Genomic DNA, 17,933 nt, shown 5'->3' with positions numbered 1-17,933 from the left:
TATGGAATTCCTCAAAAATTAAAAATGGAACTGCCTTTTGACCTGGCAGTTCCATTATATACTAAGAATCCTGAAACACTAATTCAAAAGGACCTATGCATCCCAATGTTCATAGCAGCACAATTTATAACAGGCAAGTGTTGGAAGCAACCTAAGTGTTCATCAGTAAATGAGTAGATCAAAAAACTGTGGCACATTTACACAATTAAATACTACGCTGCAGAAAGAAGGAACTCCTACCCTTTGTGACAGCTTGGATGGATTTGGAGACCATTATGCTAAGTGAAATAAGCCAGGCAGTGAAAGACAAATACCATATGATCTCACCTGTAAGTGGAATCTAATCAACAAAACAAACAAGCGAGCAAAATAGAACCAGAGATGAAAATAAAGAACAAACTGACAGTAACCAGAGGGGAGGGGGAAGGGGATAATGGGAAAGAAGAGGAATGGTCATCAAGGCAGGTGTATTAAGAACCCATGGACAAAGACAACAGGGGTGGAGGATTCAATGTGGGGGGGTAGGTAGGGCAAGGGAGAGTAATAGGAGCAAAATGGAGACAACTGTAACTGAACAACAATTTAAAAATTAAACATGGTTACTAAGCAGAAACAATTAAAATCATACTTGTTTATTAAAAATCAACACTTTCATGTAATAATAGTTTTTTAGAATTAAAAACGTTATCTCTACTATAATCCTTATGATGAATTCATTTAAAAAGCCATCTATAAACCATACTTATGATTCAGGAAAACTTAGAAAATGTCCTGAAATATTATCATCATATTTTTTACCTAATAAAAAAGAAAATTGAAGATGACCTTTTTATCTCTGCCATGATTTATTTAAAAATAAAACATTTTGAAAAATACTTTGTTCTGAAATAATACAGCATATCCAATGAAAGCTTTATCCCAGAAATATATTTTAAAGCCATGGTTTCTAATTTTGAAATATATGCTTTGAAATACACAAAAGGACCTATGAAGATAATCTAAGAGCAAAGAAGATGACTGACATGCTAATTAAAACCACTGCATTTAAATAGGGTGTATGTGTAGTCATTGAAGAAATAGTTTCAGCCCTGGCTGGTGTAGCTCAGTGGATTGAGCATGGGCCTGCGAACCAAACAACCACGGTTGGATTCCCAGTCAGGGCACATGCCTGGGTTGCAGGCCAGTTCCCAGCAGGGGACCCACGAGAGGCAACCACTGATATTTCTCACCCTCTCTCCTTCCCTTCCCCTCTAAAGATAAATAAATAAAATCTTTTAAAAAATGGCTTCAGAGAGTAAAATATATACTATTAATCCACACAAAAATAATTTTTCAGTCAGTGGACAAAGACAAAGAAAAAATTTTAACTGTGCATACACACTTCAGAAAGCACGCATCTGGCTAAATCTTTATTCAGGGGCAGAGCATAAAATTAAAAATCATATACCCTGTTTTGATAGGTAGCACATGTCCAGTCTTTGCTCAGGAGAACACCCGTAAAGACGGTACGCTTCTTGTAGTGCACTTTCATACCACTTCTTCTTTCTCTTCTTACATTCTCCTGGCTAAAGAAACACAGAAAAAAAAAAAGATTCATGGTAAACAGATAATTTTGTTTTAATATCTACTTGATTCAGTTGTTGAGCTGGAACTTAATCTCATTTAAGCATTGTACAATATATTACTTAGACTTTGATATCTGATTATTATCATATTATTACTTTAGAATATAGTGACGTTGTAGAGATTTTGCATGATAATAGCCAAAAGGGTCAGATTCTTGATTCACTAAGATAGTATTTTAATATGATTCACATCACACTTAGAAAGTTATAAAAATTAAGACTACCAATGTAACAAAGTAGTCAATATTAATATATTTTATGAGAATAATGTTGATTTACTTTTAAGTAACATAGCAATGATACTGAAGTGGTAAAAACTGTAAAGCTAAGTTTCATATTATAAGAAAACTAATTCAATTCATATCTAGTTTTGGTGTAATGGCATAGAGTTGACATATTCATACAAGTTCCTTAAACTTTCTGTACTTCAATTTCATCTGTAAAATGTGAATAGTTGTACATACATCAAAAGTCTTACGAGTATTAAATGAAATAATAGATTATAGTTTGCCAGAGTAGGAAGCACTTAGTAAATGTTACTCTACTTGAATGCAGCACTTTTCTCCAAATGTTTACTTAGTTTTTATTGTTGTTCAATTACAGTTGCCCCCATTTCCCCCCATTACTTTCCCCTGCTCTACTCACTCATCTCCAACATTCAATCCTAGCATCCTGCCCCCACGCCCACTGTCTTTGTCTGTGGGTCGTTTATACACGTTCCTTGACTTGACCCTTCCTCTTCTTTCCCCTGTTATCCCCTTCTCCCTCCCCTCTGGTTACTGTCAGTTTGTTCTTTATTTCCATGTTTATTTAGTTTTTCAAAAAATGTATTTCAAAAAGCAAAACAATCAAAGAATCTCTAAGTTAAAAATAACTGTAAAAATTATCTGGGCTCTTCTCAAATTTTACGTTATCCCTGAAGTTCTCAAATTAATATTAACTACCAGGTTCTCATTACCTTTAATATTTTCATTTAGTTGTTTACTACATTCTGATTTGTATTATAGTTAATTTGTATTCATGGCTGTCTCCACCCATAAAATGAAAAATCCTTGAAGACAGAGGCAATAAATAATATTCTACTTTTGTACTCTCCACAGTACCCATTTGCCTAATCTCTCTACATATTATATAAGCATTCAGAAATCGGTTGTTAAATTGCAGGTGGTCCTGAACATTGATTCATCTGGTATAAAAGCAGCAAAGCAATTTAATCAAATAAAAACATACTTTGTACAAAAAAGCCTTTAAATTTCATTCATTATTTCATATGAAAAAAAGTTGAAAAATAGAGATATCCAATTCAATAAAAATTTAAAAACTTATACTAAATTAAAGATATCTTAGCTAGTATTTGCAGTTTTAAGACATTTCTGCAACTCAGATGCTATAATAATGCTAAGTAAGAAATTATAAATAATGAAAAACCACCAAAAAGCTGATATAGCACTAAAGAACTGAAGTTAAGAAAATTTCTCAAGGAAAATCAATGCAATATTTAGATAAGGTGAACTTTGGTGAGTTCCGGTATCCTGTGTCTGTCTCAAGAATTTATCAGGAGGTATGTGCCACCTAGTGGTGATATAATCAAATATCTTATAAGAAACAAAGTTAAGGCTCATCTGTTTTTTGCTCTCGAATGTGCTTTTTTGAACAGTCCAGTCAGTAATGCTTAAATAGAAAAAATAAAGCTGTTTCTATCCACAAAAAAAGAATTTTGAATTCCAGAATTAGCCTCAGTTATGCACTGCATTTTTCTATGAGTTCAGTTTTTAATCAAAGAAGTGACAGGTGCATATTCTAAAAGTATAGAAAGCACCCATTATTTCCAGTTTCTCTTGGTCTTCCAGCAATACTGTATGCTTCTATAAGCATTTACATAACCTATATATCTACTTTTAAAGAATGCAATTTATATATATACTTTCAGTTTTTTATTTGTCTCGCAGATTGTTTTATTCATTTATTGACTGAACATATTCTAGACACTCAGAATCTGTCACTTAAGAAAACAAAGTTTACATGAAACAGATACTCTACAATAAGCATAATGAATGAGTAAAGGCTGCAGCATGTTATAAGAGATTATAAAATACTGTGTAATAAAGAAAATGTAAGGCAATAAAGTGGTCAGAGTAAATCTCATTGAAAAGGTGACATTTGAGCAAAGACCCAAATGAGATCATGGAGTTAGTCATGTGGATGGATATCCAAGGAAAGAGCATTCCAGGTAAAGAAAAATACTCTCTATATGTGTATATATGTGTATTCAAGGAGTATCAAAGAAGTCAAGGTGGCTGAGGTTGAATGAGGAAGAGGGAGAGTAACAGGAGATGATGTCAGAAAGTAACAGGTGCCAGACGTTGGAGGTCCTTTCAGGCCATTGCAGGGACTTTGGCTTTTACTCTGAGTGAAATGGGAGTCATTGCAGAGTTCTGAGCAGAATACCATTTGACTTGATTTAATGTTTTAAAACAATTATTTTGGTTGTTTTCATGAGATTAGGCTATGCAGAGGTAAGTATAAATGTAGGGCAATTGGCTACTGCAAGAATCCAGGCAAGAAATGATGGTGGTAGAGAGCAGGGTAATAGCATCCACTGATGTAAAAAGCGGTAGGATTCTACAACAGATGCAACTTGAAGGTAGAGCAAAACAATTTCCTGACCAACTGAAAATTGGCTGTGAGAGAAAGAGAAGATGACTCTAAGGCTTTTGGACTCAGCAAGTAGTAGGACGGAATTTGCTATCTACTGAGATGGGGAAGTTGTCAGGGAGTGAAATTTGAGAGAAAAACTAAGAATTTGGGTATGTGGAGCATGAGATGTTTATTACGACATCCAAGTGGAGACACTGAGGAGCAGTTCGCTAAGGGAATTCAGGAGAGAGAACTGCACTGCATATAAAACTCAGGAACTGTCAACAGACACAGTATAAAGCCACAATGTTGGATGAGATAACCTAGGGAATGAGAAAACAGATAAATGTAAATTCACAGACAAAGTACGCACCACATATTTATTTGACAAATGCCCTAGTGATGGACATGTAGGTGTTTCTAGTGTTATATAATTTGGAACAATGTTGAAATAAAAATTCTTGTACATTGTCATTTTGCCTGTATGAAAGTGTATTGAAGGATAAATTCCTAGATGTTTAACTACCACATTTAATGTATATATATTTTAAATGTTGGAAATGATTGTGAAATAATTCTTGAATGAGGTGGTCTCAATTTTACAATGTGACCAAAAAAAGTATTTCCTCACACCCTGGCGAACACTTCTATTACCAAACTCTTAGATCTCTGTCATTATTTTTAAGGAAAAAGTCGTATTTCCTTATTATCATTTTCACTTCTTAAATTCAGTAATTACAGAAGTTTTTCCTATTTCTCTAGCTTCACTGAGATATAATTGACATATAACATTGTAGAAATTTAAGAAGGACAGCATAGTGAAATTTAATATACTTGTACAGTGGAAGAGGATTACCACAATACGGTTAGGTAACACCTCTCCCAACTCGTATGATAACTTCTGTGTGTGTGGTGAGAGCATTTAAGACCTGCTTTTAGCAATTCTCTGGTATACATTACAATATTGTCAACCACAGTCACCGTGTTGTGCATGACGTTCCCAGAAATGATCACTTTTTCCTATTTCAAAAAGTCACTTATATTTTTTCTGTTAATATTTATATCGGCCTTTTTCTTACTGATTCATGACATTTTTATATATTAAAGGAGTCCTTTAGTACATGTTATAAATTGTTTATAGTTTATTTTTAGTATATTTGTATTTTCTTTTGTATTCATTTAAATCTTTCATCCTTCCAGAACTAATTGGATGTGAGGTACAAAGTACAGCTTCCACATCATTTTTTCCCAAAGTAGCAAACCCTGTGTTAAACAATACAACTTTTCTTTAATTATTTAAATTCAGCCTTTACCACTAAATATTTCCAAGGACTTTTGAGTCTATTTTGGAGTCTGTATTGCCCTATTACTCTATGAAATCACTATTAATACCTGCTTTAACAACTGGAGCTTTATTATAACTTTATATTTTATAGACCTAAGTCTCTCTCTTCAATATATATGTTTCTACATAATTTAGAATTAGTTTTTTAATTTTTTAATTGAGATTGCATAAAATTAACTTAAGAAGAACTGACATTTTTCCATATTAAATCTTCCCAACCAAGAAGAGTTTTATATCTTTCCATTTGCCTAGATTTTATTTCCTATCTCTCAGTAGCATTTTAAAGTTTTATTCATATGTATCTAGTACACGCTTCTTTACTCCAGTGGGTTATTTATGACTTGTTGCTATTATGAATGTGAACTTTCATCCCTTCATATTGTTCACACTGGTTACACCTGGATAGCAATATTATAACTGCCATGTATCTGAATTTTCCTATTTTTAGTTTTTTTATTGTTTATAACAGTTTTATGCACAATAGTTTTTCCATTTGAATCCCATGGCCTTTCCAGGTAAACAATCTACTTATAATCATAATTTTGCTTTTTTCCTTTCCTGTATATGTACTTTTGTTTCTTTTTAATTATGTTAGCCAATTCTACCAGGACAATTAAATAATAGTGGTAATTCTACATACTCAAAAAACCCTCAAATTTTGTATCTTAATAAGTTTCTTCTCTAGTTAAAAATCAAACTTTCAGTTGAATGAGTTATGTATTTTTCAAGACATGTTTAAGTGATCCACAGTTATTTAAATTGGATTCTTCTGCATAAGCTACCAAAGGAATGTTTATTTGTAATCACCTTCATAAACTAAGCCGCTTCAGACATTATCATAATCTTTCAACTGTAATCTGCCAAGAATTTGGGATTGACAAAGAAAAAAAACAAAGACTCAGTCTTTCACCAAACATAATAGATTCATTCTGTATACTAATTACTAGGGTGAAGTTTGTGGAAGGTGAATGAGCATTAACTTTGAATGAATTATAGTAATACCACTGCAGTTAAGTTAAATTTTAAAATACTATAGTATTTAATGAGATAATTATTCAACTTGAAGGTTTGTATTTTGAACAAACGTCAGCAAAGGAAACAATGCTGTTTTGAATAAGTCAATACTAAGGGGGAGACTATCATTTATTTTAAAAGAAAATTACCTTGTAAAGCCATGAAAAGATTTACCCTTTACCTTTTTACCCAAAGGCCAAATAGGTCATTAACTTCAGATTTACAAGAAAATGTTCCAAGCCAAATACTATTCAAAATAGGATTCAAATTCAGGCAAACAGTAACTGCCATTCAAACTCACTTTTTTGACTTGAGTCTACAGGTTTCTTAATCCTTGGCTGAAATCTACAGCAAGAAGACTTTCCTGGTGACTTTCCAATAAAATGTCCTACAGGGACTTACTTAGTGCCCCCAAATTAAAAAGGTAAAATGTTTACTTGCGTGTAAGAGACAAAATTCCAAACTTCATTTCAAATTAAAGCTTTTGTGCTCCACGAGCTAAAAGGATATTCAGGCTACAGGCCCTTGTCCTCTATGTGCTTCTCCTTCTCCCCGCAACACCTAGGGCCTGGGGGGTTGGAGGCACTCAGTGTAGAGAATGGAAAGGAAGTTGCAGAAGGTGTTTTCACATGACTGCTATCATGGCAATCTGGTTTGGTGCTTCCTAGACTTGAATTGGGTATGTATGTGTGTAGGGGCTTGTGGGTTTTTGCAGAATGTTTCCTCCCAACTAGAAAGAGCTTCCTTCACAGGACACGGTCTTCCTTCTAGCTGGCTGCTTCCATGCCCTAAGCCATGATCACTTTTCCGCATCTTTCTGCTTAGGCTGCATGGGAGAGGAAGCGGTCTTGGTGGGGACCCTTCCAAAATGACCCTTGGCTCTCTCAGGTTGCCTACATTGCTGCTCCCTAAAACTGTGGCACTGCTAGCCATTCCCAGTGCCTCTTGCTCTCCTCACCTGGTGCCAGATCTGGTAACTGGAAACTCTCACTCTGCAGATTTCTCAGGGGAAAGTTGGACACCAGTATGCTGTGTTGTTAAAGTTCCAGAGTTCACACATCAAGCTCTCCAAAAATCACTAATACAGGAAAATGACCTCCTTCCTCCTCCCAAGATGGGGAAGGAAAAAGTGTAAGGAAAATGCCACAAGACACCATCATTTTCTCCAAAGACATTTCTGTATGTTCAACCTCAAACCTTTTATATCCTTATGTAAACTGGGCCAAGCCAGTCAGGGTACCTCCTTTATAGTCTTGCATACATAGCTTTACACCTCAGTTTGCAATGTGAATATAATTATTTTGTCCTCAGCTTTTGTAGTTTTAAAGACTTATACCTTTTACTAAAACCTAAATATATCTAATAATTTTAGAGCTTCCAAATTATCTTATCTCCCACCCCAAAACGAAACAAAACACAGAAATGCTTTTAAATACATTTGTTTAAGAAGGAAATTTTCAAGGTAACTCTTCACCAAACTTTTAAAGGGCTAAAAGCTTATCAAGTTAAAAATTAAGATCAGTGACTTCAGATTAGACTACAGGAAAGGCTGGTACCTTCAAATCCCAGTATGTTCTATGATCCCAAGAGTGAATATCAAGTCTTTCATTATTTTTATATTACTTTGGCAACCTGAGTGTTCTCAATCAGTTTCATTAAATTTGGGGTGAAGGGGAAAAATAAGCAATCATTATGGAATGAGAAGGAAGACATAGAGTCTAAAAATTTTTGTGAACTTATGAGAGTAAATAATTCTTGACAGGTATATTACTGATAGATGAATAAGCATGCAAATATTTGGAGTAAGCAAGAGATTTGTTGTGGCAGACTCTGACCAGCAGAGTCCGCCTGTTGTGGCTGACGATGAGAATGAATGCACAGGTGACAGCAATCCTGTGGAGAAAAAGGGAAGGGCATGGCTACTCACTCAAGGGGAGAGTGCCTATGGGTGCCTTGGCCACTCCCTCAAGAGGGGAGTGCTCTTGCCTAGCCAGGCTTTTATTGTTTTCCTGAGGTCTTACATCAGAGAAAGATTTATTACCTACTACATAGAATATTATTGTCTACATTTTAGGTGCAATCAAGGAAATAAAAATAACATGCAGAGAGGGGTGGCAATGAGCTGATTAGCTCTGTCCTTGGGAAAATTCATACAGGCTTTGGATATTACCTTGAAGATAGACAATACACATTTGTTGTTTTGGAGCAGGGTGATGGAGTTTTAGCAAGAGCAAGCCATAACAATCTGTATGCATTTTCTAGGTCTGATTCCCACAGGAAAACTCGGTTTGAAGGCCTGGCTCCTGCCCACCACTTCACTTCTGTAGGTTTTCCATACAGAGCTGAGTCACATTTGCCAGACCAAAACAAACCGGCCCCCTACAGTTTGTGACTAAATAAAAGGTTAGATAGGGAAAGACGGTACCCGGTATCTGAGAAAATCCATGGCTATGTCCAAAACTGAAAAGTTTGTAAATTACTTTCCTGTGTGATCTTGTTTCAACCAAGTGCTATTGGCTCACAGAAGGCCCTGATAAGATTTTTACATTTCCCAGGAAGAAATTGAATGACACTTCTCAATAACTTTCAACTCACTGAATGTGGTGTGTGTTATCACCATACACTAATATGGAGTAGCAATCTCAAAAACAAGAACACATGGCTTGTCCACCCAGTAAGACCAGCAAAGAGAAATCTGCAATCCAGCAGAAATTCATGTCTTCTGTTGCTTTGTATTTTAAGATTGCTTCTCTACATGAGAATTAATCAAGATTTTTAATATAATAGCCTGGAGTTGTAGCAGATAATTTTTATTTCTAATATTTGAATTTATAAGCAATGGTACAATACCTTATTTGTGTTAAATTGAATGAGAAAGCCTTCATCCAACAAGGTTAATTCATCTTAATCATTTGGGGGCCACCCTTTACTTCCTCTGGATTCGTGTAATTGGAAAAAATATGGGGAATGAAGAATGAGGACGTATAGTGTATATAATATAAAATAGTTACATGAGTAAGTTCTTGGTTCAAGTCCCTTGAAGTCAGGCAGTCTAACAACTTCTCTGCCACATCTGAACAAAAGAACCTTTTCAGAGGCCGGGGACCTTGATGGTGCAGGTTCAGTCTCCCTGAGTGCATTGCCTGGCTATCCTCAGAGGTCCTGCCACTACCCTGGGCACTGACGAGCTTTCATCCTCTTCCAAGGGTGACAGAAACTCTTCTCTGCCTTGCTGCTCCCGCCTGTCCCTTTCAGAGGCATGGCCTCTATGCTCCCAGCTCACCCTGCCCATCCTCAAGAAACTCAGGTCAAGAAGACAGAGAAGCTCTGCTTTGATCCCACAACAAAAAACTCCGCTGAGACCTGGAAACCCCAGGGGCCTGACTACTTTTTGGAATAAGTGAGAGGGGAAAATATAGTCAAAACGAGTTCTTATTGATCAACCACTGGTATTTGATTGGTTGGGAAGAATGTCCTAGCGTAGGGACTTTGAAGATTAGAAGAATAGACAGGTTGTAGTCTTTCCACCTATTGGCACCTTTCTCCTTCACACTTCCTTAATTTTCTCCCGTGGCACTCAGCAGCAACTAACATACCATCTCTTTATTTATTTGTTGGCTACCTGTCTTATCCCACTAACTTAAGTCTCATGAGAGCATTTAAATCTTGTCTGTTTTGTTCACTCCTGAGCCTAGAAGAGTCACAAATAATAGGACAATAAATAGGCTTTGTTTATTTTTTTTTTCAGAATGGTATTGGTAAAACCCAATTTCCCAAATTGGAAACTCAATTTCCCAGTCAGGAAATTGTTGATAAAAATGAAAGGCTGTTACATTTTATAGGAAGCTAAAAAAATTTAAAAACATGATGACTATCTAGCATTATGATATGGTACTATTACTCCTAAAATAATATAGACCTTTCTTTTTTTTGTATAGAGTTCAAATCTGCGAAGCATTTCATGGGTCATTGATTTCTCCTATTATATTAGTAGCATTTTTAAAAAGTATATCTAATTTCAAGTACTTTAAATGGTATGGAAAAAAGAGTACCTTATTTTAAAACTATAGTAATTCAATCAAATGCTTCTTCACGTGCCCTATTTGGGGGAGTGGGGCTTCATTACAGTCCTGTAGGTACAACCACAGCATATACAATCCCAAATTGTCAATTCACATCTCAATTCTGTCGATATTAAAGTTAACTGCAAAGTAAGTACTTAAGTTTAGAAAATTTATCTTTCAGACAATATCGAACATATGTTACAAATCTGGAAAACCAGAATCATAAGTACTTAGCCTGCTTTATTGGCTTCATAAATTTACTAAAATGAGTTCAAATATTGACCATTACTCTTAAAATATGGGGATACAAGTCACAGATTTCATAATCTAAAGGAGTATAAAATCATTTTCCTTTCAAATGCATCCCCACTAAATGAGGATCAACATTGCTGCCTATTATAAAGGACTCTCCCTGGTGACTTATGTCAACTGCTGTTACTCATACACTCAGACTTGCAGTGTAGCTCACTGACTAACCAGGTATCGCCCCGATGCTTCGTTCTATTTACTACCATGCCAAAGCTATCACTCTCCTCCTCTGTTGAGCAGATCGTTTTCACTTAAAGCGATTCAGGACAAAGTTAATCACAAGGATATCTTGTCTTCCTTAAATTGGATTTCTGCAGCAGCAACCAGTAGTCTAGAGTAAGAGCATTCCGATCCTTTGATGCAAACTAGAAGATAGTCACATCACACCTGTTTGGACCAGACACTCATTGGCTTCCTATAGCTGCCTTCCTCTCATCTGTCATCTTTAACATAGTTTCACATAATCTTCAATCATCAACTCTGGATTATTTAAACAACTTACTCAAATTATTGAACACTTGAAGCAAACACTGCTTTAAAAAAACGTATTTCTTTGTGTAAGTTTCCTTAGACATAAATAGGAATTTTGCTTACTCTAAGTTGGCAAGATTTTAAGATCAAAATAACTTCTGTGCCTCATCCCAAACCACCAGAAAGTGTGGAACAGTTAACTTGGCCACACCCCGAAAGTTCTAGCTTTGTTTAATCTGATCCTTTACATCAGTCTGAGAGATAATGTGGAGAATGCAATGAGTCCTAGGGGAGAAATTAGGCAGAAAAGAAAGAATAAGGAAAATTGAAAGTTAAAGCTCTACAGTGTAATTCCATTTCTTGGCTTGAAATACTAGGGTTTTGTATTTAAATTCTATACAAAATCACTAATGCAGGAAGTGAGTGCTCCCTGCAACACTGGGGGTGAGAGGAGAAGCAGGAAGTCAAGCCATTTAAGATAAAATAACCTCAATGGACAAATCAGAAAAATTGCAGGCTACAGGCTAAGTAACCTAAACTTTAATGGGCACTTACTAAATATTTGAGTATCTAAGGTCTTTTTCTATCAAGACGGAATAGACAACTGCTTTATGCTGTGGTGGTTGTTTTCTAAAAGAAGCAAATCTGACATTTTAGGCTTGTCCATTATCTGGACTGACATCCCTTGGAAAACAATTTTTATATAACCAATCCATCAGTCACTGAGTGTGATGGACCTGAAATCAAACCCTGAGAGAAGGAGAAAGTACGAGGGCTCCAGCCACCACCAAAGAGAGACACTATTTAAAGAGACAAAGGAGTCTCACATCACAGTGTTGTTGGAGATTTGCCTGGCTTCTTTAGCACTACAAATTCATAAACACATTCATATATTCCACAAAATAAGCACAATAATAACAATACACGTTTTTATAAGCATCTTTAGCCAACTGCAGTAAACACAGAATAGAGGTATTTATGGGGAAATAATCTACTATACAGTGGTTTTTGAGATTCACTGAGGAACCAAATAGATTCCCAAAACACTCCCAGTATGTAGGTTCAGGAATCTATGTTTCCAGTTTTATTGAGAAATAATTGACGTACATATCTGTACAAGTTTAAGGTATACAGCAGATAGTTTAATTTAAATATATTGTGAAATGATTACCATAATAGGTTCAGCTAACATCTATCAGCTCATACAACACAATAAAAATAAAAGAAGAAAAAATGCTTCTTCGTTGTGATGACAACTCTTAGATTAAGCTTCATTTTTTTAATCAGTGTTAACTACAGTCACCATGTTACACATTAGCTCGCTAGTATTTAGTAATCTTATAACTGTGAGCTCGTACCTTCTGACCACCTTCCTCTAATTTCCTTTCCCCTTACCCTTTCCTTCTGGTAACCAAAAGTCTGATTTCCTTTTATATAAGTTTGAGTTTTGTTTTGTTTTGTTTTGTTTTAATTCCACATATACACGAAATCATACAATGCTAAGTGACTTCACTTATTAACATAATACCTCCCAGGTCTATTTATATTGTCACAAATAGTAGGACTTCCTCATATTCTGTGGCTCAATAATACAGAATATAGATTTTTTTAAAAGGTCTATGGAAGAATGTGATAATGAGCAAGTTTGGGATCCAATAGTACAGTAAAATAAAAAAAAATAAAAAACAAACCTTGGCTAAGGTCACAAGGGAATGAAATAAACACTAGGTTGGCCATGAAGAGGCCCTAAATCAATGTACTTGGAATCAATGTACTTGGAATCCATGCACTAAACGTTGAAAAGAAGGCTTTCACATCTTTGTTCAACTTTGAAAAGCCCTCATTAAAGGGTGCTAAATTAATCAAGTTATCTACATTAATAGGAGACTAATAAGAAGGACTTTGTGATTTTCCAGTTAAACAGATGATAGCCTGTTATGAATTTGATATGTTCATGAAGATTAGAAGCAGATGGCCCAATGTAAGTTTCAAGAAGGTTGACATAAAAACCTGGAGTTTGTAATCAGAAGACCTGGGCTTGAGTCCCAGTTCTGCTATTGTGTGACCTCAGGCAAGTCATTTAACCTGAGCCTCAACTTTAACAATGAATGAGGATCACAAGAGATAGTCTATGTAAAAAGTATTTTATAAAATGTAAATCGGTTTTCAAACCTTAGCTATCAATATCACAAACTATCAGAAACATAAACATTTATCATTTGTTTTCTGTAGGCTAAGAGAATGAGATAAGAACTCTATTCACAATAAAGAGGAATTGACTGAGTACATATTTTATTTCCATAGAAGTTCTACTATTAAGGACTCTATTGTTACTTTTAATTTACTAATTTATGCAATGCTTATATAGTATATGCTATGTGTCATATACAGTCTCAAGCACTTCACAAAGAAGTCATTTTAACTTAACAGGCTTATGAGGTAGGTACCATTACCCTCATTTCACAGATGAGTTAACTGAGGCACTGAGTTTAGAACTTGCCCAAGTCCATATAGCTAGTTAAGTAATAGAGTTGGAATTCATACACACGCAATCTAGCTACAGAATTCAGGGTCTCAATCACCATACAGGCATACCTCAGAGATACTGCAAGTTAGGTTCCAGACTACCACAATACAGTGAGTATCGCAATAAAGCAAGTCACGTGAATTTTTTGGTTTCCCAGTGACTATAAAAGTTATGACTGCACTATACTGTAGTCTATTAAGTGTATAATGACATTATACACTTAAAAATGTACATAACTTAAAAACAACCTCATTGCTTAAAAATGCTAACCATCATCTGAGCCTTCTGAGGCATAATTCCCTTTGCTGGTGGAGGGTCTTGCCTCAATACTGATGGCTGCCAGCTGGTCAGGATGGTGGTTGCTGAAGGCTGGGGTGGCTATGACAATTTCTCAAAATAATACAACAATGAAATTTGTCACATCAATTAGCTTTTCCTTTCATGAATGTCTTCTCTGTACCATGTGAAGCTGCGTGATGACATTTTACTCACAGTATAACTTTCAAAGTAGAAGTCAACCGTGCCACTGCGTGGGCAACCAAGTTTATCTAACAGTCCAAACCCCTCGTTGTCGTTTCAACAATCTTCACAGCATTTCCCCCCGGAGTAGATTCCATCTCAAGAAACCATTTTCTTTGCTCATAAAAAGGAAGTCCTCATTTGTTAAAGTTTTATTATGATATTTCGAAGCAATCCTGTCACTTCTTCAGGCTCCACTTCCAATTCTGATTCTCTTGCTATTTCCACATTTGTGATTACTCCATTGAATGCTTGAACTTCTCCAAGTCATCTTGGAGAGGTAGAATCAACTTCTTCTAACCTCTGTGAATGCTGGTATTTCCTCAGTATTAACTCAACATTCGTGATTCATAACCTCTTCCCATGAATCCCCAATGGTCTTAATGACATCTAGAATAGTAAATCCTTTCCAGAGGTTCTCAATTTACTTTGCTCAGATCCATCAAAGGATTTACTATCTATGGCACCTATAGACTTATGAAATGTATTTCTTAAATGATAAGACTGGAAGGTTGAAATTACTTCTTGATCCATGGGCTGCAGAATGGATATTGTGTTAGCAGGCATGAAGACAACACAAATCTTCTTGTACATCTTCGTCAGCCCTATTCCGAGCAGCAGGTCTCAATGGTGGGCTCAAGATATTTAGTAAGCCATGTTGTAAACAGGTGTGCTGTCACCCAGGCTTGGTTGTTCTATTTGTAGACACAGGCGGAGTAGAGTTACCATAATTCTTAAGGGCCTTAGGATTTTCCGAATGGTACATGAATACTGGCTTAAGCTTAAAAATCACCAGCTGATTATGAATTTACCCCTGACATGAGAGTCAGCCTGTCTTTTGAAGCTGAAGCCAGGTATTGACTGACTTTTCCTCTCTAGCTGAAAAAGTCCTAGACGGCATCTTCTTCCAATATGAGATTGTTTCATCTACATTGAAACGTACTTGTTTCATATAGCCACCATCACTGATTATCTCAGTTAGACCTTCTGGAGAACTTGCTGTAGCTGCTACAGCAGCACTTGCTGCTTCACCTTGAACTTTTATGTTATGGAGACTGCTTCTTTCCTTAAACGTCATGAATCAACCTCTGCTAGCTTCCAACTTTTCCCTCTCTCACCTCTCTCAGCCTTGACAGAATTGAAGGGTTACAACCTGGTCTTGGGTGAGATTTTGGCTTACTGGAATTCACTGGTTGGTCTGATCTCTATCCAGACCACTAATACCTTCTCCACCTCAGCAATAAGGCTGTTGTGCTTTCTTATCATACATGTGTTCCCAGGAGTAGCATGGAGTGTGAGTGGTTCATGGCACCCCCAAGTAATTATAATAGTAACATCAAAGATCACTGACCACAGATCCCCATAACAAATGTAATAATAATACTAAAGTTTGAAATAGTGCGATAATTACCAAAATGTGACAGAGGGACATGAAGTAAATAAATGCTGTTGGAAAAATGGTGCTGGCAGACTTTAATTTGTAAAAAAAACACAGTATCTGCAAAGCATAACAAAGCAAAATGCAATAAAACGAGGTATGCATGTAAAAGGTTATTTCACTAAAAAGCAATTCTGTTGCACAAATCTTGTATGTGGTATAATGAAGAGCTCATAGGACACAGCTTAAGAAATAAATTGTGTTGAAAATGATAAGAAACCACTATCTGCTGTTTTTAGTATCAGGTCATATTTACATTGCTTAGAAAACATTTTTTTCTAGGATTATTAATCAGTAGTTAAAAACTTAAATCACCACCGAGTATATGGTTACATTTTTAAATTTTATGTTATATACTTTATTACAATTTACAAAAGAATTTAAAACTAAAATCATATTTATTTTGTATAGCTTTAAGTATTTTATGTATTCTGCTTTCAAGTTGTAGACTTTTTGCTTTGTAAAACTAAATATATCACCAAATCTATAGCAAGAAAGCAGTTGTAAACATTGCAATGTACAATGATAGTAAAATATTGGCAATATATTGATGACCTAAAACACAGGAAGCAAATGAGCACTAATGCAACAGATAATTTCTTAGGCTGCACTTATCTAAAGTGCTGCCACCTCCCCTCGCTCAGGCCGGGTTGCCTGCTGCAGCTGGGGACGTTAAACAGAACTGGGAAAACAGGTTCATATAAACAGGTGCTCATTAGTCCTGAGGCTTTAAAAAGTCGTCATTGACCTAAAGGGTTTTAAACAATAAATATAGGTATCAAGACTTGAATCTAAAAGAAATTTAACATATGTGGCTGCTATTTTCTATTCCACACTTGCTCGTTTTTGATGCAATATGTGTTCTTGAGAAGACAATGGCTGTATTTATTACAGACAGATGCTCAGATTTTGTTTAATGATGGAATCATAAGAGCACGTGGAAGATCAAGGAGAAAAGGATGGTTAAATACGTGACAAGAATCAGTACATTTCTTTTTTTAAAATTAATTTATTTATTTATCTTTAGAGGGGCAGGAGAGAGGGAGAGAGACATCAATGTATGGTTGCCTTTCGCACATCCCCTGCTGGGAGTTGGCCTGCAGGAAACTGGCCTGCAACCCAGGAATGTGCCCTGACTGGGAATCGAACCGCAATCCTCTGGTTCGCAGGCCTGTGCTCAATCCACTGAGCTACGCCAGCCAGGGCCAGTACATTTCTTGAGATAAACAAAATGGTAAGGAAGTGGTTCTGAAATTTATTTTCAAAGTTATGTTAATAAAAATTGTTTAGGGTTTAGAGATAATGGGTTTTGTCTGAGTCATGGACTGGTCTTAGTCCTTGGCTGGAAGATACTTAAAAACAAAATAAAATGAAGCAAAAATGGAGGGGAAATTAAAAAAAATAAAATGAAAAAGAAGTTTATATATCCATTGCAGGCTCATGTGATTATGAGTTTGGACTTTACCATTCCCTAATAAAAGAATGTGCCAAAAAGTTACACTACAACTATTTACTTATTTAAGAACCCCAATATAAAAGACTCATTCTAAGGCAGCCTTACTCTTAAGGGGTATGCCTCTGAAGGCAACTTAATTAGCCTTATATTTAGGCTTAAAAACAATGATCAGACTAGTTTCTTCAACAAAAAATAAACAGAAAATTTTAAAAAGCTATGTATTGGAGTTCCTTATACAAGATTACTGCTATTCCAGTGGAGTCAATATGAGAAATCCAGTTGATACTTGATGCATTTTTCACACATTTGGTGATGTGAAAGGCAGCCACCCATTCCATCCTTTATAAGTGAAGTAAAGTTGGTCATATTATTTGGATTTGGACTTCTAACTTCAGTACAAGTTCACAGCTCCCTAAATTCATAAGATATGAAGTCAGGAGACGACAAGGTGAATTCAAGAATTTATCCAGAGAAGCAATGTCAGCACATATAAATGTGAGTGAATCAAAAAACGGAATAGAGATAGGG

General features: G+C 35.7%; 1 protein-coding gene across 1 annotated transcript in view; it reads right to left on the bottom strand.

Moving 5' to 3' along the window:
* The window catches only part of ZCWPW2 (zinc finger CW-type and PWWP domain containing 2), a 100,248-nt gene that overhangs the window by 37,288 nt on the left and 45,027 nt on the right, over positions 1–17,933 (bottom strand). Inside the window, exon 5 of the mRNA XM_037070749.1 lies at positions 1,448–1,565. Coding sequence (XP_036926644.1) covers positions 1,448–1,565 — 118 coding nt within the window. The remainder of the gene's footprint in view (positions 1–1,447; positions 1,566–17,933) is intronic.

Source organism: Sturnira hondurensis, unplaced genomic scaffold (assembly GCF_014824575.4).
Source record: "Sturnira hondurensis isolate 20B ecotype Veracruz unplaced genomic scaffold, ASM1482457v3 Scaffold0019006, whole genome shotgun sequence".
Taxonomy (NCBI): Eukaryota; Metazoa; Chordata; class Mammalia; order Chiroptera; family Phyllostomidae; genus Sturnira; species Sturnira hondurensis.
This window is presented reverse-complemented; position numbering and strand designations above follow the sequence as displayed.